Raw genomic sequence first — 27,030 nt, forward strand, 5'->3', positions numbered from 1 at the left:
CCATGAATATAACTTGTATTACAATAATAAGTTACATGTGCGGGGGGGGGGGAAAAGCAGCACATATTTTCAGATATACCACTTTTGTTGTTGTTATTGTTTAAAATGTGCATTAATTTTCTACCAACTCCCTCACAGCAGTTCTAACACTGGAATGACTACTAAAGAAACAAAACATTCCTATGTTGTAAAATCATGCTAAAAATTTAAGTCATATCCTCTATCATTTGTCATTGAATATTACTACTTCTTAGATCTGCTAGAACACTACAGGTTAGTAAGAAAAGATCTAGTTTTCTTCTTTGCTGTTTGTATTTACAGACAATAACTTATACTTTTAGATTTTAATATTTGACCTGCCAGTATGGAAATGATAAAGCTTTTAGCTGGTTTTGGTCTTCCCAAGACAAACAAACAAGTTAAAGGAATTGGATGATAATATTTTATATGCTATGAAAATGCTATCTTAGTGTGAAAATGATTGTGATAATTCTTAAAAACCATTCAGTCATAGAAGTCTGAAGTCTTCATTTGTTCTCCTATTGCTTCTGTTGGCAAAACTCCCTGTCAGAGGCTGTAAATTCCCTGGAGAATGGGCACAGATAAATGCTAAGAACCTGGCCTTTAATGTAAAGTTGTCTTTAAATAACTTAAACCTGACCCATGCATCCCTTGCAATAAACATGAGATATAAAAGTGGTCCTCAAACCCCTATTTGCTCAGTTGTTCTGAGGTGAGAATGGAAAGATGAAATATCCCACCTCATTGCTGAATCCTGGAAAAAATTTCTATCAGCTAAAAGTGGGGCAGTGAATGGGGATTGACAGGGAGTGGGGTAGGCCTGGGTTTAAGGCACTCAAAGTTGACACCGTAGTCCTACTAGAATCCTGTGGACACATGGGCATTCTTCATGATTCTAGGTCATGTGATTTTGATATCACTAGGGTAGGAGAGGATTTCCAAAAGGGTTAAGTTTAGCACAATAGTTCTGAAAGCATAATTCATTGGCCTTAAATCTTCTAGAAGATCAGATTTCCCATTGTCAATATTGATTTCTCACAATTTGACTGACTTACCCTGGTATATTTACTCTGGTAAAACTAAAAAGAAGTTGATTATATGCAAAATAGAACAAAGTTTCTCTTAGAGCATTACAACGTGTGAGAAACTTCCTCTACAAAATATTTATATCAAAGACAGTGGATAAAAATGAATGTCAAGGATAGATGAAAGCACAGGCAATAATAAAGTAAATATACATTTTGAGCCCATGGACCCAGATTTTATGGCTGATCATATGAACATCAAGCCATGTGTCTACTGTCCCTGGCTGAAATTGCTTTCTCCTTCCTTCCTCTCAGAGGCCTCCCGACATCCCTCCTGCTTCTGGCAGCGTGAAGGTGTATGGCTCAGAGCATAAAGGCTTTGACTTTCTGTAGCCCAGGGGAGCTCTGGGTGCAATTCTGTGACATCAGGGTGGCTAAACATTTGTACATGCTACCAAATGAGGTTATAGAGTATTCATTTTAAAATATTCAGCAATAATTCAAAAATATCCCTATATCTTTGCCCTGGATCCATCCAATCTCGACATCTCAGGGATGTTAACCTATTAATATTTTCAGCTCTTGTGTGTCTCAAAAATCTCCCTGTCTCTCTCTGTCTCTCTGTCTTTCTCTGTCTCTCTCTCTCACACAAACACAAGCTTCTTTCTCATCATCAGTTAAATATTTTTATGTAGGCCCATTCTAAAAAGTATTTAGAAAGAAACCTTCTGGATTCCCTGTTCCCTTCCAGCTGCTCTTCTATACTACTCCACCTCTAATTGATTTCCTCTCCCTGGAAGATTTTTGTTCCTCCTCTCACATTTTCTCCTTGTTGAACTCCTTTTATTTTCAGGAGAAAATCAGATCAGTTCTTCAGGACTGCTATCGCCCCCCATAACTTTCATGTCTAAATTTTTCAGTGTGTTTGAGATAGTTCTTCTGTAGTTTGGGCCTCTAATTTAGTTCTTAACCAGTTCTGACTCCTTTAATATTTTTTGTTACTTTTATATAATTTGATTCCATATTTGTTCATTTTAAACATGTTTTTCAATTAGTAATTAAATCTCTTTAAGGGCATTTATTAATTTTTGTCCTCACATTTCACTAGGAGCCACCCATTCTGGATTTCTTAGGTCCCCCAAGATCTGTTGTTACTTTCCTTTATATACACAATTCTCTGATGATCTTCTCTGCTTCCAGATCCCCAGCTACTATCATTTTTGTTGTGCCAGCCCTCTTGTGTAGTTCATTCCAAGCTCTCCTAGGGCTGGGAAATCCAACAAAATCTCCTGGGTGCAACACGTTACAAAAGAAAGAACCTTTTCCATGAGGGAAGTTTTGATTTATGAGAGCCTGTCCCTTCATGACCCTTCCTGCTGTGGTCCTCAGTATCTGACCTGACTCAGGTTTAGAGGTGACATTTGTGCCTTCTGTGATATGTACACTCAGTGGGTTCTATTAGCCAGTCTGTTTAGCCTAGTGTCTCAGCTATCAGACTTGATTGTCCCATCTTGTCAGGGTAGAACATTCAACTGGCCGCCTTCCAGAATCCTGCACTCCTCTTTCAGCCTTACTGGAAACATGTTTTTAAGGTACAACCTTAAAAAATGCTTCCTCCTGGAAGTCTTCACTGACTTCCCAAGTATAAATCACCCATTTTCTCAGGTAATAGAAACACACTCTGCTCTTATCATGGAACCTCCCTCACTACGCTGCAATTACCTGTTTACTTGACTCAAGTCCACAGATACACTTTAAGTCTATCGAGGCCAGCAAATGTATTTTTCTTATCAAGATTTATCGTCAATCATTACTACAGCAACTTGTACAGAGTTGCACAGGTCAACATCTTTTGAATAGTTTGATTTAATTTAATTGATCTGAATATAATATTAATTGAGGTTCAGGTATTGTGCTTGATGTCTTTGATACTTTTGCCACTCATCCGACTCCAGGAGGGAAATTGAACCACCTGATTTCTGAAGTTCTCCCCTAGCTGTATTATCTACCAGTCTGCTTGACTTTGACTATGTCCTCATATTAAATGAAGTGTTTAGGTCAATAGAATCATGAAGACTAATATAAGAACACAAATCATTGCCACATGAAATGCACTGAACTGATTTTAAGGAAATCATTTTGATACTGGAATGATTTGGTCTTTTGCATATTACCTTTTGAGCAAAAATTTTGTTACAATATATGTCTCTTCTTTTATTGCTGTATAACCTGTTGCCTCCTGTTTTGTAATAGGAACAACAGCACTTTATTTATTTCTTCTTATGCACCCTTCCATCATCAGCAATCTCCCCAGCCCCAAAACATTTGAAGAAGTCCAATTCTTTAATGGCAACAACTACCACAAGGGAATTGACTGGTAAGAAAAATAACAAAAAGTAAAGTCCATTATTAACACATGCTCGTTCACAGCTGAGCAATTATAAATGTATGCATGGCATCTACATAATTACAGAATAAATGTATGTTCAATTCTACCATAGTGAATTAGAGATTAATTTATAATGATATATTTAATCAGTGTTGCCTATAATTTGATTTGGACAGTGCAATAATGATAATATTTTTCTGGTAAATTATTATGATTGAATAAAGAGGATTATGGAATATTTTTCATCAGCACTATTCATAAGGATATTTAAAATTCTCCTTAAGCATATTATTATTTTACTGTGCCTAGAATTTTTTTTAACTAAATACATAATTTGTCTTCACAGTGACTCTTGAGAAAACAAATAAATCAGTAGGTTGTTTTATTTTATAGTCCATGACATGTATCTTCATTAATCACATAGACTGTAAATGTTGTATCATAATATAAGCTGATATTTGTCATGCCAATAACAGAGCATTTCCAAAATCATATTACTGCTAGTCACACATGTGTATAAGAGGAAAATTACTTTGTATTTGATAAGTTATGATAATTTCAAAATCACAATATTTTTCCTAAACTGAAATAGAATAAACCTGGTATTGTAACTGATGTTCACTCTGGGGAATATTTCCAGCTCTATCCCAATTTTCTAAGGAAAATATGGCCCTGATTTCCAAATCCCCCCCTGAGGAAAGTTCCCCTCAATGCATACCTCTGTAGCATGTAAACTTATGTCAACATTACACGTGAATATGTCCTCATAAAAGGCTCATTCTTTTAAGATGCAGCTGGGGGGGGGGGTGGGCAGGGGCGATGCCAGTGAGCAGATTTGACTTCCCATCTTGAGTAGAGCCGTGTCCACTCTGCACCTAGGAGATCACTATGCTACCTTACTTTAAAAAGACTAAATAAATTTTGAAATTGCATGCAAGTTACTGAAAGCAGAGCAGCAATTTTATCTGTGAGCTCAAATGGAACACAAATTGTTAAGCAGGAATATAGATGACACTTTTCACCACTTCACATTTGGGAAATATAATAACAAATGCCAAAGAGGAAAATAAGTGTCTTCTATGAATTCTTCATTGCTCTTATTATTTATTTCTAGAACATTTGAGGGTTAGAGAAGTGATGAGCTGTAAAGAGGGTTACACACATAATTAACGCCTTGCACTGAATTAACTTCTGAACATATTGATTCCATAATCTACACACAGAGGAATGTTCCCACAGCATATGGTAGAGTGAACCTGCCGAGGCACCACAGAATCAACTGGCAGGAAATATCTCCTTAATTACTCTCGATAGACTATAATGTGTTCACATTGCTACACATACTACAAATCATGCAGAAGTTAAAAAGGAGGAAAGCAACTATGCCCTAATCAGTTTAGTATTTTATAGCTGTTCTGAGATTTTCCTCTTTTGTGCACTTTAATCTCAATTTAAGAATTTTGCATTCAAGTTTGCAAATATAAATTTGCTATTTTTTTTTGAGAGAACACATTTTATTCTCAGGAATTTTAAACATATCATAAAAGTTTAATATATACAAATCAAGATAAGAATAATTCCTTAATTACATCTAGTATGGATGACACAGGGAAGAATATATTTTGAGAGACCAACTGTGAAAGGAAACTGTTATATAAATTTTCCACAAAGGTGTAAATAGTTTAGCAGTCTATCCTGTGAGGTACTTGAAAAATTCTGGGTTTTTTTTCAAGTTAGAAATAATTTATTTTGTATAGTTTCCCTATTTAAAAAATTATACAATTTTTAAAGGTTGCTTTCCTTTTATGCTTATTACGAAATATTGACTATATTCCCTGTGTTGTACAATACATCCTTGAGCCTATCTTACACACAATAGTTTGTACCTCCCACTTTCCCACCCCTATATTGCCTCTCTCCCCCTGCCACTGGTAACCACTAGTTTCTTCTCCATATCTGTAAGTCTGCTTCTTTTTTGTTATATTCATTACTTTGTTTTATTTTTTAGATTCCACATGTAAGTGTATCATACAGTATTTGTCATTTTCTGACTTATTTCACTTAGCATAATGCCCTCCAGGTCCATCTATGTTGCTGCAAATGGCAAACCTTTGTTCTTTTTTACAGCTGAATAGTATTACATTGCATATTCATACCACATCTTCTTTATCCATTCATCTGTTGATGGACATATAGGTTGCTTCCATATCTCGGCAATTGTAAATAACATGCTATGGACATTGGGGTGCATGTAACTTTTTTTTTTTTTTTTTTTTGCGGTACGCGGGCCTCTCACTGTTGTGGCCTCTCCCGTTGCGGGGCACAGGCTCCGGACATGCAGGCTCAGCGGCCATGGCTCACAGGCCCAGCCACTCCGTGGCATGTGGGATCTTCCTGGAACAGGGCACGAACCCATGTCCCCTGCATCAGCAGGCAGACTTTCAACCACCGTGCCACCAGGGAAGCCCCTCATTGTAATTTTGATTTGCATTTCTCTAATGATTAGTGATGTTGAGCATCCTTTCATGTGTTTGTTGGCAATACGTATATCTTTTTTGGAGAAATGTCTGTTTAGGTCGTCTGCCCATTTATGGACTGGGTTGTTTTTTTTTTTTTTGATATTGAGCTGCATGACCTGCTTGTATATTTTGGAGATTAATCCTTTGTCAGTTGCTTTGTTTGCAAATGTTTTCTCCCATTCTGAGGGTTGTCTTTTCATCTTGTTTATGATTTCCTTTGCTCTGAAAAAGCTTTTAAGTTTCACTAGGTCCCATTTGTTTATTTTTGTTTTTATTTCCATTTCTCTAGGAGGTGGGTCAAAAAGGATCTTGCTGTGATTTATGTCATAGAGTGTTCTGCCTATGTTTTCCTCTAAGAGTTTTATAGTTTCTGGCCTTACATTTAGGTCTTCAATCCATTTTGAGTTTATTTTTGTGTATGGTGTTAGGGAGTGTTCTAATTTCATTCTTTTACATGGAGCTGTCCAGTTTTCCCAGCACCACGTATTGAAGAGGCTGTCTTTTCTCTGTTGTATATTCTTGCCTCCTTTATTAGAAATAAGGTGACCATATGTGCATGGGTTTATCTCAGGGCTTCCTATCCTGTTCCTTTGATCTATATTTTGGTTTTTGTGCCAGTACCATACTGTCTTGATTACTGTAGCTTTGTGGAATAGTTTGAAGTCGGGGAGCCTGATTACTCCAACTCTGTTTTTCTTTCTCAAGATTGCTTTGGCTTTCAGGATCTTTTGTGTTTCCATACAAATTATGAAATTTTTTGTTCTAATTCTGTGAAGGATGCCATTGGTAGTTTGATAGGGATTGTATTGAATCTGTAGATTGCTTTGGGTAGTAGAGTCATTTTCACAATGTTGATTCTTCCCATCCAAGAACATGGTATATTTCTCCATCTGTCTGTATCATCTTTAATTTCTTTCATCAGTGTCTTACAGTCTGCTGCTTACAGGTGCTTTTCTCCTTAGGTAGGTTTATTCCTAGGTATTTTATTCTATTTGTTGCAATGGTAAATGGGAGTGTTTCCTTAATTTCTCTTTCAGATTTTTCATCATTAGTGTATAGGAATGCAAGAGATTTCTGTGCATTAATTTTGTATCCTGCTACTTTACCAAATTCATTGATTAGCTCTAGCAGTTTTCTGATAGCATCTTTAGGATTCTATATACATAGTATCATGTCATCTTCAAACTGTGACAGTTTTACTTCTTCTTTTCTGATTTGGATTCCTTTTATTTCTTTTTCACCTCTGATTGCTGTGGCTACAGTTTCCAAAACTATGTTGCATAATAGTGGTGAGAGTGGGCAACCTTGTCTTATTCCTGATCTTAATGGAAATTGTTTCAGTTTTTCACCATTGAGAATGATGTTGGCAGTGGGTTTGTCATATGTTGCCTTGATTATGTTGAGGTAAGTTCCCTGAATGTCTCCTTTCTGGAGAGTTTTTTATCATAAATAGGTGTTGAATATTTTGAAAGCTTTCTCTGCATCTATTGAGATGATCATATGGTTTTTCTCCTTCAATTTGTTAATATGGTTTATGACATTGATTGCTTTGCGTGTATTGAAGAATCCTTCCATTCCTGGGATAAATCCCACTTGATCATGGTGTATGATCCTTTTAATGTACTGTTGGATTCTGTTTGCTAGTATTTTGTTGAGGATTTTTGCATCTATGTTCATCAGTGATATTGGCCTGTAGTTTTCTTTTTTTCTGACATCTTTGTCTGCTTTTGGTATCAGGGTGATGGTGGCCTTGTAGAATGAGTTTGGGAGTGTTCCTCTCTCTGCTATATTTTGGAAGAGTTTGAGAAAGATAGGTGTTAGCTCTTCTCTAAATGTTTGATAGAATTCGCCTGTGAAGCCATCTGGTCCTAGACTTTTGTCTGCTGGAAGATTTTTAATCACAGTTTCAATTTCAGTGCTTATGATTGGTCTGTTTATATTTTCTATTTCTTCCTGGTTCAGTTTCGGAAGGTTGTGTTTTTCTAAGGATTTGTCCATTTCTTCGCGGTTGTCCATTTTATTGGTATATAGTTGCTTGTAGTAATCTCTCATGATCCTTGTATTTCTGGAGTGTAAGTTGTTACTTTTCCTTTTTCATTTCTAATTCTATTGAGTTGAATCTTCTCACTTTTTTTCTTGATGAGTCTGGCTAATGGTTTATCAATTTTGTTTATCTTCTCAAAGAACCAGCTTTTAATTTTATTGATCTTTGCTATCATTTCCTTCATTTCTTTTTCATTTATTTCTGATCTGATATTTATGCTTTCTCTCCTTCTGCTAACTTTGGGTTTCTTTGTTCTTCTTTCTCTAATTGCTTTAGATGTAAGGTTAGGTTGTTTATTTGAGATGTTTCCTGTTTCCTGAAATGGACTGTACTGCTATAAACTTCCCTCTTAGACCTGCTTTTGCTGCATCCCATATGTTTTGAGTTGTTGTGTTTTCATTGTCATTTGTTTCTAGGTATTTTTTTGATTTCCTCTTTGATTTCTTCAGTGATCTCTTGGTTATTTAGTAGTGTATTGTTTAGCCTCCATGTGTTTGTATTTTTTGCAGATTTCTTCCTGTAATTGATATCTATTCTCATAACGTTGTGGTGGGAAAAGATACTTGATACGATTTCAATTTTCTTGTGACCCAAGATATTATCTATCCTGGAGAATGTTCTATGTGCACTAGAGAAGAAAGTGTTTGGGGATGGAATGTCCTATAAATATCAATTAAGTCCATCTTGTTTAATGTATCATTTAAAAGCTTGTGTTTCCTCATTTATTTTCATTTGGGATGATCTGTCCATTGGTGAAAGTGAGGTGTTAAAAGTCCCCTACATTTATTGTGTTACTGTCGATTTCACCTTTTATGGCTGTTGGCATTTGCCTTATGTATTGAGGTGCTCCTATGTTGGGTGCATAAATATTTACAATTATTATATATTCTTCTTGGATTGATCTCTTGATCATTATGTAGTGTCCTTCTTTGTCTCTTGTAATAGTTTTTATTTTAAAGTCTATTTTGTCTGATATGAGAATTGCTACTCCAGCTTTCTTTTGACTTCTGTTGGCATGGAATATCTTTTTCCATCCCCTCACTTTCTGTCTGTGTTTGTCCCTAGATCTGAAGTGGATCTACTGTAGACAGCATATATACCGGTCTTGTTTTTGTATCCATTTAGCCAGTCTGTGTCTTTTGGTTGGAGCACTTAATCCATTCACTTTTAAGGTAGTTATCGGTATGTATGTACCTATTACCATTTTCTTAATTGTTTTGGGTCTGTTATTGTAGGTCTTTTCCTTCTCTTGTGTTTCCTGCCTAGAGAAGTTCCTTCAGCATTTGTTGTAAAGTTGGTTTGGTGGTGCTGAATTCTCTTAACTTTTGCTTGTCTGTAAAGGTTTTAATTTCTCCATCAAGTCTGATTGAGATCCTTGCTGGGTAGAGTAATCTTGATTGTAGGTTTTCCCTTTCATCACTTTAAATATGTCCTGCCACTCCCTTCTGGCTTGCAGAGTTTCTGCTGAAAGATCAGCTGTTAACCTTATGGGGATTCCTTTTTTTGTTATTTGTTGCTTTTCACTGTGGCTTTTAATACTTTTTCTTTGCATTTAATTTTTGATAGTTTGATTAATATGTGTCTTGGTGTGTTTCTCCTTGGATTTATCCTGTATGGGACTCTCTGCTTCCTGGACTTGACTATTTCCTTTCCCATATTTGGGAAGTTTTCAAACATTTTCTCAGTCCCTTTTTTTACCTCTTCTTGTTCTGAGACCCCTATAATTCGAATGTTGGTGTATTTAATGTTGTCCCAGAGGTCTCTGAGACTGTCCTCAATTCTTTTCATTCTTTTTTCTTTATTCTTCTCTGCGGTAGTTATTTCAACTATTTTATCTTCCAGGTCACTTATACTTTCTTCTGCCTCAGTTATTCTGCTATTGATTCCTTATAGAGAATTTTTAATTTCATTTATTGTGTTGTTCATCATTGTTTGTTTGCTCTTTATTTCTTCTAGTTCCTTCTAAACGTTTCTTGTATTTTCTCCATTCTATTTCCAAGATTTTGGATATCTTTACTATCATTACTCTGAATTCTTTTTCAGATATACTATTTCCTCTTCATTTGTTTGGTCTGGTGGGTTTTTACCTTGCTCCTTCATCTACTGTGTGTTTTTCTGTCTCCTCATTTTGCTTAACTTTCTGTGTTTGGGGTCTCCTTTTTGCAGGCTGCATGTTCATAGTTCCTGTTGTTTTTGGTGTCTTCCCCCAGTTGGTAAGGTTGGTTCAGTGGTTTGTGTAGGCTTCCTGGTGGAGGGGACTAGTGCCTGTGTTCTGGTGGATGAGGCTGGATCTTGTCTTTCTAGTGGGGAGGACCACATCCGGTGATGTGTTTTCAGATGCACCTGGTGTGTCTGTGAACTTATGATTTTAGGCAGCTTCTCTGCTAATGGGTGGGGTTGTGTTCCTGTCTTGCTAGTTGTTTGGCATAGAGTGTCCAGCTCTGGAGCTTGCTGGTCATTGAGTGGAGGTGGGTCTTAGGGTTGAGATGGAGATCTCTGGGAAAGTTTTCACTGTTTGATATTACGTGGGGCCGGGAGGTCTCTGGTGGACCAATGTCCTGAACTCGGCTCTCCCACCTCAGTGGCTCAGTCCTGACACTCGGTCGGAGCACTAGGACCCTGTCAGCCACATGGCTGCTAGTGTTGGAGGGTCTCCTGCAGAGGCAGGGGTGGCTGTGGCTCACTGCGGGGACAAGGACACTGGCGGCAAAAGTTCTGGGAAGTACTCCTTGGCCTGAGCCCTCCCAGAGTCTGAAAAATTCTTAACTAAGATATGAAGTAATTTAAAATATTTACTAGGCAATATGGTGTAATTTGCTGTTTGCCAAGGATAAACCTAATTTTTCTGGTTTTGGTTTTCGATAGCACAGAACATCAACCCAAATGTAAAGGATTTTCCCTCTGTTCTTTAACAACCTACCTATTTCATCTCACTCTTTCCCCTGCCCTAACTAGTCCATTAGAACAATACTACCTGGGATTGTTTTTACATTCAAAGTGTACACAATAGTCTCTATTTTGACTATTATAACACCAATAATTAGAAATTGATATAAATGGATGTCAAATATTTAAATTATTTCTTATCCATAGTATGGCAGGAAATCAATTAGACCTCAAATTAATTAATTGTCTTTCTCTGCCTTCAGGTATATGGAATTTTTCCCTACTCCATCCAACATTACAAGTGACTTTCTATTTGAAAAGAGTGCTAATTACTTCCATTCAGAAGAAGCTCCCAAACGAGCTGCATCTCTGGTCCCCAAAGCCAAGATCATCACCATCCTCATTGACCCCTCAGACAGGGCATACTCTTGGTACCAGGTATGAAGCAGTGAAAAATACCATTAAAAGCATTTGGTCATAGCTTGAATGTAAGCAATGGTGAATTAACAAAGTAAAGTCCAGATGTATTGAACAGTCAAATGTTAAAAGAGCTAAACAAACAAAAAAAATTATGAGAAATAAGAACTATTGATAAGATCTAATTGATATCAATTTGGGCAAGGAGTTTCAAGCATAAACATAACAGAAGAAAATCACACATCAAGGAATTAATAGATTGAACCATATAAACATGTAAAATGTTGGTCAGTCACAATTAACAAAATTAAAATTACTATCTAAGTAGAGAATCTTTAGCAATACATGTTAAATGGCTTAGTTTCTTTAATTTGTAAAAACAAAACAAAAAGTTCCTGCAAACTGGTAAAAATAACTAACTAAATAAATATTTGAGTAAAAAAATGAGCAGACAAGCAAAAGGCATAGATAAACAATTTACATACACACACACAAATCCAACCGCACAATAATTTACATGAAAAATTAGGGATCAACAAAATATAAATCAAAATGGTACTTTTTAAAATATCATCTTGGCAAAAATTGTCATGCTTGTTCTCTCTGTTGACAAGGATGTGTTGATAAAAGTACTAGAACTTTCCAATAGAAGGATATATATGGAGATATTTTCTGAAAACTAATTTGATGACAGTTATCAAAAGGTTTGTAAAGGGACTTTTGTGCTGTGATTCCTCTTCTGGAATCAATCATAAGAAAACCTCAAAAGGATTAAAAATATGTATCCCTTTTTTGTTCATCGAGGTACTAATCATAATAACAAAAGGAAAAGTAAATATCCAACAATATAGAATTGTGTCACACCGAAATGGAGTATCTTCAGCATTTCATGATGGTTTTAATCCATAGAATGATAATTAAAACATAGTGTTCATTCTAATGTGTGGATAGATATTAATCAAATAAGCAAAAAGGTATATAATTAGAAATTTTGAATGCTCTGTGAGGAAGTATGGGAGGTGCTATGAGAACACTCTCTAGAGAAGTCAACTTTAGACTTAAAACTGATGGACGAGTAGGTTTAACTGAGTGAGAGTAGAGGGAGAGTGGGGCAGAGGGAAAGTATGTGTAGTCCCCTGGGTGCAAAGAACCACAGCACAGCTAAAGAACTAAAAGAAAGGGTTCATGTGGTTAGAGAGCAAAACCTGAGGTGGAGACCTGTGGGAGATGAGTCTGAGAGGCAGATGGGGGCTAGAAGCCAAGTGGGAGAACCAAGTGGCCGCCATTCCTTGAGCCATCGAAAGCCTTTTTAAAATGTTAAACCAGTGTGTAACTACCAGAATTCCTTTTAGAAAACATGATACTATCTGCTACTTGAAGAATGGATTGGAGTGGAAGAAGTAACCACTCAGAGAAGTCAAGTAGAGGCTATTGCAATAGTCCTGCTGTGAAATGGCAGTAGCAAGGACAAAGATAGTAAGTAGAAATGAAATGAAGGATAAAGTGTCAAGAGATAGGGATTAAAATCAACAGAGCCTGGAGAGAAAACAGTGTCAAAGATAAATCAAATTTCCAGTCTGGGCAACTGGATGATAACCATATATTCCCGTGAAAAAGAAGCACTGAAGAAGGATACAGGTGTTGTGCAGGGGTGGGGGAAGGCTAAAGATGTGACACAGATGGAAATCATGAGGTTATGGCATCACTGTCACACCAGAAGCAGCAATAAAGGTGGCTGGCACTGTGGGGAAGGGTCTGAGCAGGAGACAGAAATTTGTGAATCAGAGGCAAAAAGCCACAGAAATGGTGAAATCGCCTAAGGAGAAGGTTCAGAGAAGAAAAGTAGAGAACAGAATGAAGCAGCCAGAGAGAAAACAGCCAGAGGAGTAATAAAAAGTTCCAGCAGATACCAAGAAAGGAGTACTACCAAATGAAGGAGGTTACAGCAATGTCAAACAGCTGCTAAGAAATTAGACAATTAGGCAAAATAAGGGCTAAACCGTTTTCATTCAGTTGAAAGACATGGAGGGAAGTGAAACTTTTAGCAAACAAGACACAGCGGATCAAGGAAGATGTGTTTATAGTGGTGGTGATTTGAATAATAATGAAAAGTTTTCAAAGGAAGAAGGATGTTAAAGGTCCCCCAAGAGAAAATGGGGAATCAGCCCTGGGAGGATCCTGAGAGATCTGAAGGGTGGCTACAGGAAATAGCTTAGATGGGAGGGAAGCACTCCATTTCCAGAGTTCTTCACTTTTCTTGTGCTGGGACCCTTCCGGCAGTAGGGTGGAGTCCATGTTCCCCATTTCAGAAATATATTTTTAAAGCATTAAAATACATAGTATTACAAAGGAAACAACTATATAGAAAAGTAATTAAAATCAGTAACAAATTTAAAATCAAATTTGTTTAAAAACAAATTTAAATTTACTGATTTTAAATTAAAAGTAATTTAAAATCAGTAACAAATATTTACTAAATCATTAAATGGAAATATCTAATGATGGGGCTAATACTACTGTAATTTTGAAATAGCGGTGAGTATAAACATTTGATATATCTAAAAGACCTGTAATGTGATTAAAAAGAACTGATTTTTATTGGTGGTAAGATCACAAGTACAGTACATACCAAATTTTATTTAGAAGTTACTAAAAATAAAGAGACACTTTTTTGAAGATTCAAGTTCATAGATCCTCTGAATTCTATCAGCGGGAGTTATTAAGAACCCCTGCATTGAAACTTAAGGGATAGAAAAGGGTATAAATGTACTTGCTGGTAAATTTGAAGGTCTGGGATAGAGAAATTAAAGTGACTATGATGGTCTCTTTTTCCTTTAAAAAGTTGAGAACAAGTTAATCTAATGAAAAGAGGGGGGAAATTTGGGAGGCAGTGGTTTGAGGAGAGAAAAAAGGGGGTATGAAATCTTGCTACAGGGGTGAGGTAAAGTTGACCAGAGAAATGTAAAATTGCCCATTGCAATGAAAGCCTAATTAAAGCTGATGACCTTGAATTTAAGGTGGTAATAATCTATATGTACTAAAATCCCAATGATATGAGTGCATACATTAATGTCAAAATAAAGTAGATTAAAAGAAAAAATTTAATAGCATTGTAAAATAACAAGTAATTTTTCTTTTTCCTTTATTCTTTTTCTTGACTTTTCAAAATTTCTTCAATAAACATATCGCTAAGAACAAATAATGATGGACAGGAAAACGTGACACTGCAAACTGAGATTGCCAGTGGTTAGGAATTCAAGTGGAACACTTGTTTTGGGAGCAAAATGCAGAAATTATTGTTAGAATCCATGAGTCAATGACTCCCTAATATACAAAAATGTGTCTTTCTCACTATAACAAAATTCATATTGCAAAGCAAGATAAACTTACTTATTTTTTTCAATCGTGCCAAAAATATTGAGTTATTAAGCCTTAATGAAACATTTTGAATGTGAACACTTGGGGAAAAATATTGCACATTTTCCTGGCAGAAAAAATGGTCACTACTTAGAGCAGCTTATATGAATCTCTTTTTTTTTTCCACATGGATTCAACTATTTTTTTTTAAAAAGAGAGAATCTATGCCTGCTTCTTCAAGTAAATTCTTTGAACATACACATTTGAAATGAATAATTTTTTCTGATAATACTTTTTATTGCTATATTGCTAAGAGTAGGGTCCCCATCCTGCTGTACATTTCAAAATAATGCAACCTATTACTTACGTTGCATTATTACCCAGTCCTGTCTATTCAGTAAGTACCATAAATTTGAAGCTCAGCAGGTATAATTCAGAAAGTCCTACAAATGTCACCTGCCACTATAATTTCTACCCCACATTTTTATAATGGGCCTCACAGAGAACCTATAGTGCTATTTTTTCCAATTCTGTGTGACTTCTGGTCATATTTTTACACTAATCTTTTTAGTTGCATAAATATAAAAAAAAAGTTGGTGCTAAACTGGTATAAGTCAATATAGAGCAGATTAAGTACAATTCCATATTATCACTGTGCAAAGTAGAAATGTTCGCATTACTGTATTAACGTGCACATAGTATGTTTATATTTCTTCACTCAAGTTACCCTGTTTCTACACCTTGTATTAATTAAATGTACTATGTAGTCTCTATGTATGTAGCATAATGCATTTACAAATAAGGTCAATAAGTATGCAATTACGAGAAGGCTTCAAAAGTATTATTATTTCTACCAACCCACCACTCACTAGTTACACTTTAACCATTTACCACTTAATCATCTTTACTTTCTTAGCAATTTTTATTTCTAACATATATAAGGGCTGCTATTACATAATTCTATCAGGCTCTAATATACTTCCATCCTTATCCTGTAGTAAATTTTCTTTAAGTTCACTTTTAGATATCTTGCAAAATCAATTCATCCATTCCCACACACCTCATACATCCTCACTCAAATTTACTTTAAAGTTCTCTTAGTTTCCACATTTATTTTTTTCTGCTTATTAAAATCTTTCTCACTACACTTTAGCTCAAAAGCAGCAACCATTAAAAAAGATCCCTTCATCTTTCATTCAGAACTAATCACTTATTGGTCTGGCTATCACAGCAAATAACTTATATCTCTAGTCAAATATATGACTTTATCACAATCTGTTAATCTGTTGTTTTCCATACCAGATTTTGATTTCTTTGAAGACAGCAATTTTGTCTTACCTATAGCTTTTTATCTCTAGAATCTATTGCAGGTTATTGTTCTGGGAAGGATCTTAATAAATGCTTATAAAATTGTATTGATTTGTGTGAGGCTCTTGAGCTTGACCAATGATGGTAGGATGTGAAAGATTCAGAGAATTTGGTACTGAAAAGCAGTAGTGAATTGGTATTTAGGAATTAGCAGAGTTAGGTGGAAACCCTTGGGAGGGTAAAAGCAAAGTGCCTTGGGCAACATCAACATAAATATGACACCTGAACAAGCATGAATAAACATCTGCCTTCTCTGTACCCATAGCACCTGCCACATAGGGATATTGGGGAATTGTCGGAACCCTCAGGAGTGGCTGTAATGAAACAAGAGCACAGTAATATGTAAGCCTACTCCTGCCAATCAAAATCTCTTTTCATCAGGCTTGATCTGTCTGGTCCCTGACATCTTTTCACTTATAATCAGACCCATGGAGAAAATCCTTGTACTCTGTCTCTTGTCTTACACCTAAACGTTTTAGACATGAAGACAACCACAGGCTTATCTGAATGCTACTTGATATATATGGAAGGCTTATACTCTATATAAACAATATGCCAATGCCTAGCCTTCAATATAGTGTGCACTTTTCACCTTATTTTTCATTCTAAAGTCAATTAATTATTTTTAGTTACTCTTTTTGGAATAAAAGACACATGACACACACATATATCCACACATCAAACACATACATGCACACATACCTATGCAGGCATAAAGAAAATTAATTTTACAATTGACTTTCTTATTAAAGCACCAAAGATCACATGAAGATCCAGCTGCCCTGAGGTTTAATTTCTATGAAGTTATCACAACAGCACATTGGGCCCCATCTGACCTGAAAACTTTGCAGAGAAGATGCCTATTACCTGGATGGTATGCAGTCCACATAGAAAGATGGCTAACTTACTTTGCTACTTCTCAGGTAATGTCCTGAACTGAATTTCTTCTGTTTATTATATCCTCATAGTGTTGCACTGACAAACAGAAAATATAAATTAACATTGCCACAGATAGCAATTTATTATCAGAGATGACCATACCTAAGGAAGAAATGTGGATTTTTACATTTTTAATGTCAATGGTAGTACTACAATGTTAAGTGGCTGTGAAACACATTCTGGGGATCTTCTTTTGGATAGTAGCTGGTCTCAAAGTGGTAGGGCCTCACACAGGAGGCATCAGGTGCTTCACAGGCAATAACCAGTAGAGGAGCAGCCAGTTAGAACCTTTATGGAACACCATGTGCAGATACCCATGTGTCATCTGTCCTGTGGGAATCTTATAAGGAAAGAAGGAGGTTATGGATTAGACTGTCAAAATGGAAAGTGTTGTAACAGCTCCAGGAACTTGGGATAGAACAGGAAATAAGGATTTGCGGAAAGCGTCCACATCCTTTATCTTCTTCATTCCAGTCAGGTCACAACTAAAACCTGAGTTCTCTGTTGTGGTTTGTAAGGAGAATAGATGGGTAATTTTCATCTGTGTGCCCATTATATTTCCAAGCCATTGGCTCCAAGGTTAACTCATGGAATTTCATAGGTTGGATAATTATCTGTATTACAGAGCAGATGGAAAATCGCGTTTCTACTGAACTACTAAATCAAGAGAGTGTCGGTGTTTATGATTTACAATCAAGTTAGTTAAGGGTTATAAAAAATGCCTTTGGCAAAATTTGCTGTTTATTTGGAAGGACACAAGAATAGTAAACATTAACATGTATGCTAAGTAGTGCATATTTTCTTCCTTTTCACACTGATCTAATTGATTAACATCATACCAGGTTAAGGGAGGCAGCTTGGTCTATTTAATTTAATTTTGTTCTTCATAAAGTGACTATTTTTGACTCTACAGTTGCTAATTATTGATGGACAGCAGCTGAGATCTGACCCAGTTACTGTGATGGACGAAGTCCAGAAGTTTCTGGGAGTTACACCTCATTATAATTACTCTGAAGCACTAACGTGAGTCTATTCTCATGGTTGATTTCATTTCCATTATTTGCCATCATAAATTATCACTGGTAGGTGTGTATATAGCATCATTAATACTAGGTATGAATTTATATATCATTATGCTACTCAAAAGCAGTCAAAGGAATGTCCTCATTATTCATGTAGTGTCTCCCTTTTGAATACCAGGAACACTTCACCTTATAAGCATTTTATGTATCACAAATTCCCCTTTTTGTGAGCTTTTTCCCAGTATAAATTTGTTTAAGTAAACTTTCTACATGCCTGCTCTACGCAGAAAGCGTCTAGGAATTGAGGTTACAAAGGTGGAAAAGATGATCTCTTTCCCCAAGTAATTTACAGGTTAGAAATAAAATATTGATGGCCTCCTTTAGCTCTGTGAAAGTGAGTAGTGTTTTGGGCAGAATTGGGAAAGGGATACATTCATGTTTTACTCTGTATTTTTTAAATTGTGTATAACCAAATATAATCATGTGTAATGTTGTAGTTATTATTGCACAGCTGACCGCCCAGAACCTACCGGCATGTAACCGTAGCCATTTTATTATGCTCATGGAGCCTGTGGGCTGGGAATTTAGACAGGACACAGCCAGGACAGCTTGTCTCTGCTCAAAATATATACTTGGGCCCATATTTGGGAAGACATGAATATCTAGGTATGACTTGAATGGCTGGAGACTGGAGTCTTCTGGAAGCTTCTTTACTCACACCTTTGGCTCTTGGACTGGGATAGCTCGAAGCTGAGCTCAAAGGGACAAGACCTCTGTGTGACTTTCTCACAGTGTGGTGGCTTTGTGTTCTGAGAGGGGGTGGTATATCGAGGGAATGTGGTTCAAGGCCTTCTCTGACCTAGCCTTGCAAGTCACATAGCATCACTTACGCCATATTCTATTGATTGCAACCAAGTCACTAGAGCCAGTGCAAATCCAAGGGGAGGGAAAGGAGCCTCCACCTCTTGATGAGGAGGGGCAAGGGCGTTCTGCAGAAGAGAATGTGGGAGGGGGGGATATTCTTGCAGTCACCTTGGGAAAATAAAATCATGTACTTGGGTGACTGAAAATGGAAAAAAAAGTGTAAAGAAGCAAAATAACAAACAAAAACAAAAGCTCCAAGCAGTCAAAATATATATTTAAAAGGGCATGTACTTGATGCCCTCACAAAGGCCTGATATACAGCCTATTAAGTTTTAGGCAAAATTTTGACAAGCTTGATTATATAATTTCCCAGTTCGCAGCAGATTAGAATCAGCAATTAGACAATTAGAGAGGGTAATGGAAGGACAGGAAAAGAAGCAATAAGATTGGGTTGTTCCTTATCCACTAAAACAAGTCTAATGAAGTTTCTACCTACACATGGAAATAACAACACAAGGCATGGCCCCTGTTGATTAAGTAGACAAAGCTTCCAGAATACGTTTACATAAATACTTATTGATGTCAGCATGTCTTCCCCTGCCTGCCTGCAGTAGTTTAGGGAATGGTTCTGTCCTGTTTACTACAAATAGTTCCTTATGGTTCAAAAAGCCTGTAAAATCATACTTTTAAAGAAGAGATTACAAACAAGTACAGAATATATGGTTTTGAATACATCTCACACATCACAAAAATTAATAACTATAGTGATGTTCAGTGTAATAAAAGAACTTGTAAGGCAACAAATTCATCTCCTCAAAGTTGTCTCACAGTTATTTGAGAAAGGCTTTGCATCTTAATTTCACAATTTCATGCCTACTGAAACCAAACCATAAAACAAGGAATTGATATAACTTAGCAAGAATAAATGCCCATTGTTAGACTTCGGGTCTAGAACATTGTCAATGCAGTAAATGAAACCAAGGCAGCAAAGTAATGTGGATTCAAGGGTATGGCAACCCTATCTAAAAGAATGACTTTCAATATTCTGGATGGCTCTCCTTCCTCAGGTTGTATTAAGCTCTGCCTCACAACAGCTGTTTGGAGAGCAAGGAGAGACAGCAGCCCGTCCTGAGACCTCTGTACACCGGAGAGCAAAGGAGATGCTCTTAGTGTGTATAAATATCTTGGCTTGGTTGCCAGAGCTGTATTTTACCTTAATGCAGTTAAATATTCTCATCCTGAGGCAGAAAATGCTGTTTAGGGGCACTGTCATGCTGCCTTCCCCATTTCATTTTGCACAGCATGCAGAATTGTTTTTCCTCCTGGGAAATTAATGAAAACTAGAGGAAGTCCTATGATAGGCAAGGAGCAGATTGAAAAGTCCAGGTTGGAAATGACTCTGTCTTCCTTTTATCCATTTAACCAGTGATGTATTTAATTTTAATTGATAACAAGTACTAGGACAACCTGGACTGCAAGGATCAGGTCTCTAATAATAGATTGGGCAGGAAACTGTAAAGAAAAATTCCCTCTCCCCCTAAATGAGTTCACATATGTGCAGAAGCAAATTGCAGGTGCACCGGTATTATAGGAATGGGCCCAGGGCAACAAAATATTCTGCAACTAATTAACTTTACGTCCTACTCAATTATGCTCCATCTTTCTAAAACATCTGCTGAGCAACAAAAATGCAAACCTTTTCGATGTTTTATGCATGCAGCAAGTCCCATAGCAGTAAATTTAAAACTTCCCTTCCTATTTGGTTTATTCTTTCATTTTTCCTACCTTGTTAGTCCTAAACAAAAATTCTTATATATCTGAGTTTAAACCAAATAATTAGGCCACACATTCTTTTGTAACTTTTTGCAGCCATGGGAGCAAAACAACATTAGAATTTTCTTTAAGAGTATCAGGTCTGAATTAACCAATAGGATCATCTGCCTTCAACAAAAGAAATGAAAATTTGTCTAATCTTACATTCACCATTTGTATAATCTGTGTCTCAAGTTCTCTGGAAAAATATAGTGAATTATATCTTTACCCTTTTAATTTCCTCCTTGAAAAGTATAAACATATTGAACTGTTAAAAAAATATAGCAGTTTTCTTAGAAGCTTTAATTCAGGTTTATATACATGGAAGCAAAGTAAGTGTCCATCAACAGATGAATGGATAAAGAAGATGTGGCACATATATACAATGGAATATTACTCAGCCATAAAAAGAAATGAAATTGAGTTATTTGTAGTGAGGTGGATGGACCTAGAGTCTGTCATACAGAGTGAAGTAGGTCAGAAAGAGAAAAACAAATACCATATGCTAATACATATATATGGAATCTAAAAAGAAAAAAAAAGTGGTCATAAAGAACCTAGGGGTAAGACGGGAATAAAGATGCAGACCTACTAGAGAATGGACTTGAGGACATGGGGCAGGGGAATGGTAAGCTGGGACAAAGTGAGAGAGTGGCATGGACATATATACACTACCAAATGTAAGATAGCTAGCTAGTGGGAAGCAGCCACATAGCACAGGGAGATCAGGGGTGGGTTTGGGAGAGTGGGAGGGAGGGAGATGTAAGAGGGAGGATATATGGGGATATATGTATATGTATAGCTGATTCACTTTGTTATAAAGCAGAAACTAACACACCATTGTAAAGCAATTATACTCCAATAAAGATGTTAAAAAAAAGAAGTATATTTTCATTACAGTCACCTTACTATATACCACTTAATGATGTCAAAGAAATCTGTGTATAACTTATAATCATTATATTTTTATTATCATTTATATATTTGATCTTTTGTAGTTTTGATCCCCAAAAGGGCTTTTGGTGTCAACTACTGGAAGGAGGAAAGACCAAATGCCTTGGAAAAAGCAAAGGTCGAAAGTATCCACCCATGGATCCAGAGGTAATATTTTCCTCATCTTTGAAATACACTGGTAGAACCCTGCGCATACAACTATTTCAAAGCTAGCAGACAATATATTTGATTCCTTTTTCTGCTTTTTCGTTGCTATCAATAGTTTTATATATTTGGAAAATAAATAGACCAACAGAGATAGATGACTGATAGATAGATATCTGTAGAAATTGTGTGCTGGGATGCAATTCAAACATAAATACTTACTGAACAGTAATTCCTTTCCAAATGTGTACTTAAATAAATTATCTACTAAACAAGTGATTTCGGATAAAATATATAAGCATTATTATTACATATTAAATACATATATCCAGCACGTATACAATGCCTGGTACTGAGTTAAGCAAAGGAGAGTGAACTGCTCTGATCACCAATTACAACATATGGTGGAGAGGTTCTTCCACATCACCAAGCAAGGCTCAGACACCAGCTGGGTGTCCCACAACTCAACACAATTCTGACACTGTCTTCCCAAAGATAGTAACAGATCCCACAGGCTAAGGGCCACATCCTACAAGAGTCCCTCCCTGTTCAGGTTTTCACCTCAAGTCCCAAGTCCAGGTTATCACCTCCATCTTGAACCACTGGCTATAGATTGGACGTTCCAAAACCCCCCTCCTTGGTTCTGATGAATATGCTAGAGTGGCTCCCAAAACTCAGAGAAACATTTTCCTTATTGGATCACTGTTTTATTACAAATGGATATAACTCAGAAATAGATATATGAGATATATCAGATATATGAGGTGCAGATATATGAGGTGCAGATATATGAGGTGCATAGGCCAAGATATGGGGTAAGGGTGTGGAGGTTCCATGCCTTTTCTGATTTCTCTAGTCTCTCTACATGTTCATCAACCCAGAAACTCTCCAAACCCCATCCTTTTTGGGTTTCTATGGAAGTTTCATTACAGTGACATGATTGATTAAATCACTGACAAATGGTGATTGATTCAACCTCCAGCCCCTCTCCCTTACCCCATGGTGAGGGGATAACATTAAAGTTCCAACCTTTTGCACCAGAGGGCACACAGCAGAAGCAAGAAGAACTACAATCCTGCAGCCTGTGGAACAAAAACCACATTCACAGAAAGATAGACAAGATGAAAAGGCAGAGGGCTATGTACCAGATGAAGGAACAAGATAAAACCACAGAAAAACAACTACATGAAGTGGAGATAGGCAACCTTTCAGAAAAAGAATTCAGAATAATGATAGTGAAGATGATCCAGGACCTCAGAAAAAGAATGGAGGCAAAGATCAAGAAGATGCAAGAAATGTTTAACAAAGACCTAGAAGAATTAAAGAACAAACAAACAGAGATGAACAATACAATAACCGAAATGAAAACTACACTAGAAGGAATCAATAGCAGAATAACTGAGTCAGAAGAACGGATAAGTGACCTGCAAGATAAAATAGTGGAAATAACTACTGCAGAGCAGAATAAAGAAAAAAGAATGAAAAGAACTGAGGACAGTCTCAGAGACCTCTGAGACAACATTAAATGCACCAACATTCGAATTATAGGGGTTCCAGAAGAAGAAGAGAAAAAGAAAGGGACTGAGAAAATATTTGAAGAGATTATAGTTGAAAACTTCCCTAATATGGGAAAGGAAATAGTTAATCAAGTCCAGGAAGCACAGAGAGTCCCATACAGGATAAATACAAGGAGAAATACGCCAAGACACATATTAATCAAACTGTCAAAAATTAAATACAAAGAAAGCATATTAAAAGCAGCAAGGGAAAAACAACAAATAACACATAAGGGAATCCCCATAAGGTTAACAGCTGATCTCTCAGCAGAAACCCTACAAGACAGAAGGGAGTGGCAGGACATACTGAAAGTGATGAAGGAGAAAAACCTGCAGCCAAGATTACTCTACCCAGCAAGGATCTCATTCAGATTTGATGGAGAAATTAAAACCTTTACAGAAAAGCAAAAGCTGAGAGTTCAGCACCACCAAACCAGCTTTACAACAAATGCTAAAGGATCTTCTCTAGGCAAGAAACACAAGAGAAGGAAAAGACCTATAATAACGAACTCAAAACAATTTAGAAAATGGGAATAGGAATATACATATCGATAATTACCTTAAATGTAAATGGACTAAATGCTCCCACCAAAAGACACAGATTAGCTGCATGGATACAAAAACAAGACCCTTATATATGCTGTCTACAAGAGACCCACTTCAGACCTACAGACACATACAGACTGAAAGTAAGGGGATGGAAAAAGATATTCCATGCAAATGGAAACCAAAAGAAAGCTGGAGTAGCAATTCTCATATCAGAAAAAATAGACTTTAAAATAAGGACTATTAAAAGAGACAAAGAAGGACACTACATAATGATCAAGGGATCGATCCAAGAAGAAGATATAACAATTGTAAATATTTATGCACCCAACATAGGAGCACCTCAATACATAAGGCAAATACTAACAGCCATAAAAGGGGAAATCGACAGTAACACATTCATAGTAGGGGACTTAAACACCCCACTTTCACCCATGGACAGATCATCCAAAATGAAAATAAATAAGGAAACACAAACTTTAAATGATACATTAAACAAGATGGACTTAATTGATATTTATAGGACACTCCATCCAAAAACAACAGAATACACATTTTTCTCAAGTGCTCATGGAACATTCTCCAGGATAGATCATATCTTGGGTCACAAATCAAGCCTTGGTAAATTTAAGAAAATTGAAATTGTATCAAGTATCTTTTCTGACCACAACGCCATGAGACTAGATATCAATTACAGGAAAAGATCTGTAAAAAATACAAACACATGGAGGCTAAACAATACACTACTTAATAATGAAGTGATCACTGAAGAAATCAAAGAGGAAATAAAAAAATACCTAGAAAAAAATGACAATGGAGACACAATGACCCAAAACCTATGGGATGCAGCAAAAGCAGGTCTAAGAGGGAAGTTTATAGCAATACAAGCCCACCTTAAGAAGCAGGAAACATCTCGAATGAACAACCTAACCTTGCACCTCAAGCAATTAGAGAAAGAAGAACAAGAAAACCGCAAAGCTACCAGAAGGAAAGAAATCATAAAAATCAGATCAGAAATAAATGAAAAAGAAATGAAGGAAACAATAGCAAAGATAAATAAAACCAAAAGCTGGTTCTTTGAGAAGATAAACAAAATTGATAAACCATTAGCCAGACTCATCAAGAAAAAAAGGGAGAAGACTCAAATCAATAGAATTAGAAATGAAAAAGGAGAGGTAACAACTGACGCTGCAGAAATAAAAAAGATCATGAGAGATTACTACAAGAAACTCTATGCCAATAAAATGGACAACCTGGAAGAAATGGACAAATTCTTAGAAATGCACAACCTGCCAAGACTGAATCAGGAAGAAATAGAAAAAATGAACAGACCAATCACAAGCACTGAAATTGAAACTGTGATTAAAAATCTTCCAACAAACAAAAGCCCAGGACCAAATGGCTTCACAGGCGAATTCTATCAAACATTTAGAGAAGAGCTAACACCTATCCTTCTCAAACTCTTCCAAAATATAGCAGAGGGAGGAACACTCCCAAATTCCTTCTACAAGGCCACCATCACCTTGATACCAAAACCAGACAAGGATGTCACAAAGAAAGAAAACTACAGGCCAATATCACTGATGAACATAGATGCAAAAATCCTCAACAAAATACTAGCAAACAGAATCCAACAGCACATTAAAAGGATCATACACCATGATCAAGTGGGGTTTATTCCAGGAATGCAAGGATTCTTCAATATACACAAATCAATCAATGTGATAAACCATATTAACAAATTGAAGGAGAAAAACCATATGATCATCTGAATAGATGCAGAGAAAGCTTTTGACAAAATTCAACACCCATTTATGATAAAAACCCTGCAGAAAGTAGGCATAGAAGGAACTTTCCTCAACATAATAAAGGCCATATATGACAAGCCCACAGCCAACATCATCCTCAATGGTGAAAAACTGAAACCATTTCCATTAAGATCAGGAACAAGACAAGGTTGCCCACTCTCACCACTCTTATTCAACATAGTTTTGGAAGTTTTAGCCACAGCAATCAGAGAAGAAAAGGAAATAAAAGGAATCCAAATCGGAAAAGAAGAAGTAAAGCTGTCACTGTTTGCAGATGACATGATCCTATACATAGAGAATCCTAAAGATGCTACCAGAAAACTACTAGAGCTAATCAATGAATTTGGTAAAGTGGCAGGATAGAAAATTAATGCACAGAAATCTCTGGCATTCCTATATACTAATGATGAAAAATATGATAGTGAAATCAAGAAAACACTCCCATTTACCATTGCAACAAAAAGAATAAAATATCTAGGAATAAACCTACCTAAGGAGACAAAAGACCTGTATGCAGAAAATTATAAGACACTGATGAAAGAAATTAAAGATGATACAAATAGATGGAGAGATATACCATGTTCTTGGATTGGAAGAATCAACATTGTGAAAATGACTCTACTACCCAAAGCAATCTAAATATTCAATGCAATCCCTATAAAACTACCACTGGCATTTTTCACAGAACTAGAACAAAAAATTTCACAATTTGTATGGAAACACAAAAGACCCCAAATAGCCAAAGCAATCTTGAGAACGAAAAAAGGAGCTGGAGGAATCAGGCTCCCTGACTTCAGACTATACTACAAAGCTACAGTGATCAAGACAGTGTGGTACTGGCACAAAAACAGAAAGATAGATCAATGGAACAGGATAGAAAGCCCAGAGATAAACCCACACACATATGGACACCTTATCTTTGATAAAGGTGGCAGGAGTTTACAGTGGAGAAAGGACAGTCTCTTCAATAAGTGGTGCTGGGAAAACTGGACAGGTACATGTAAAAGTATGAGATTAGATCACTCCCTAACACCATACACAAAAATAAGCTCAAAATGGATTAAAGACCTAAATGTAAGGCCAGAAACTATCAAACTCTTAGAGGAAAACATAGGCAGAACACTCTATGACATAAATCACAGCAAGATCCTTTCTAACCCACCTCCTAGAGTAATGGAAATAAAAACAAAAATAAACAAATGGGACCTAATGAAACTTCAAAGCTTTTGCACAGCAAAGGAAACCATAAAGAAGACCAAAAGACAACCCTCAGAATGGGAGAAAATATTTGCAAATGAAGCAACTGACAAAGGATTAATCTCCAAAATTTATAAGCAGCTCATGCAGCTCAATATCAAA

At 36.4% G+C, this 27,030-nt stretch overlaps 1 protein-coding gene across 1 annotated transcript in view; it reads left to right on the forward strand.

The window, feature by feature from the left end:
- Window positions 1-27,030, forward strand: part of LOC115857188 (bifunctional heparan sulfate N-deacetylase/N-sulfotransferase 4) — a 287,117-nt gene that overhangs the window by 250,211 nt on the left and 9,876 nt on the right. The window contains exons 9-13 of the mRNA XM_030863980.2: window positions 3,300-3,423; window positions 11,148-11,322; window positions 16,779-16,949; window positions 17,879-17,988; window positions 21,662-21,764. Coding sequence (XP_030719840.2) covers window positions 3,300-3,423; window positions 11,148-11,322; window positions 16,779-16,949; window positions 17,879-17,988; window positions 21,662-21,764 — 683 coding nt within the window. The remainder of the gene's footprint in view (window positions 1-3,299; window positions 3,424-11,147; window positions 11,323-16,778; window positions 16,950-17,878; window positions 17,989-21,661; window positions 21,765-27,030) is intronic.

Source organism: Globicephala melas, chromosome 5 (genome assembly GCF_963455315.2).
Source record: "Globicephala melas chromosome 5, mGloMel1.2, whole genome shotgun sequence".
Lineage (NCBI taxonomy): Eukaryota > Metazoa > Chordata > Mammalia > Artiodactyla > Delphinidae > Globicephala > Globicephala melas.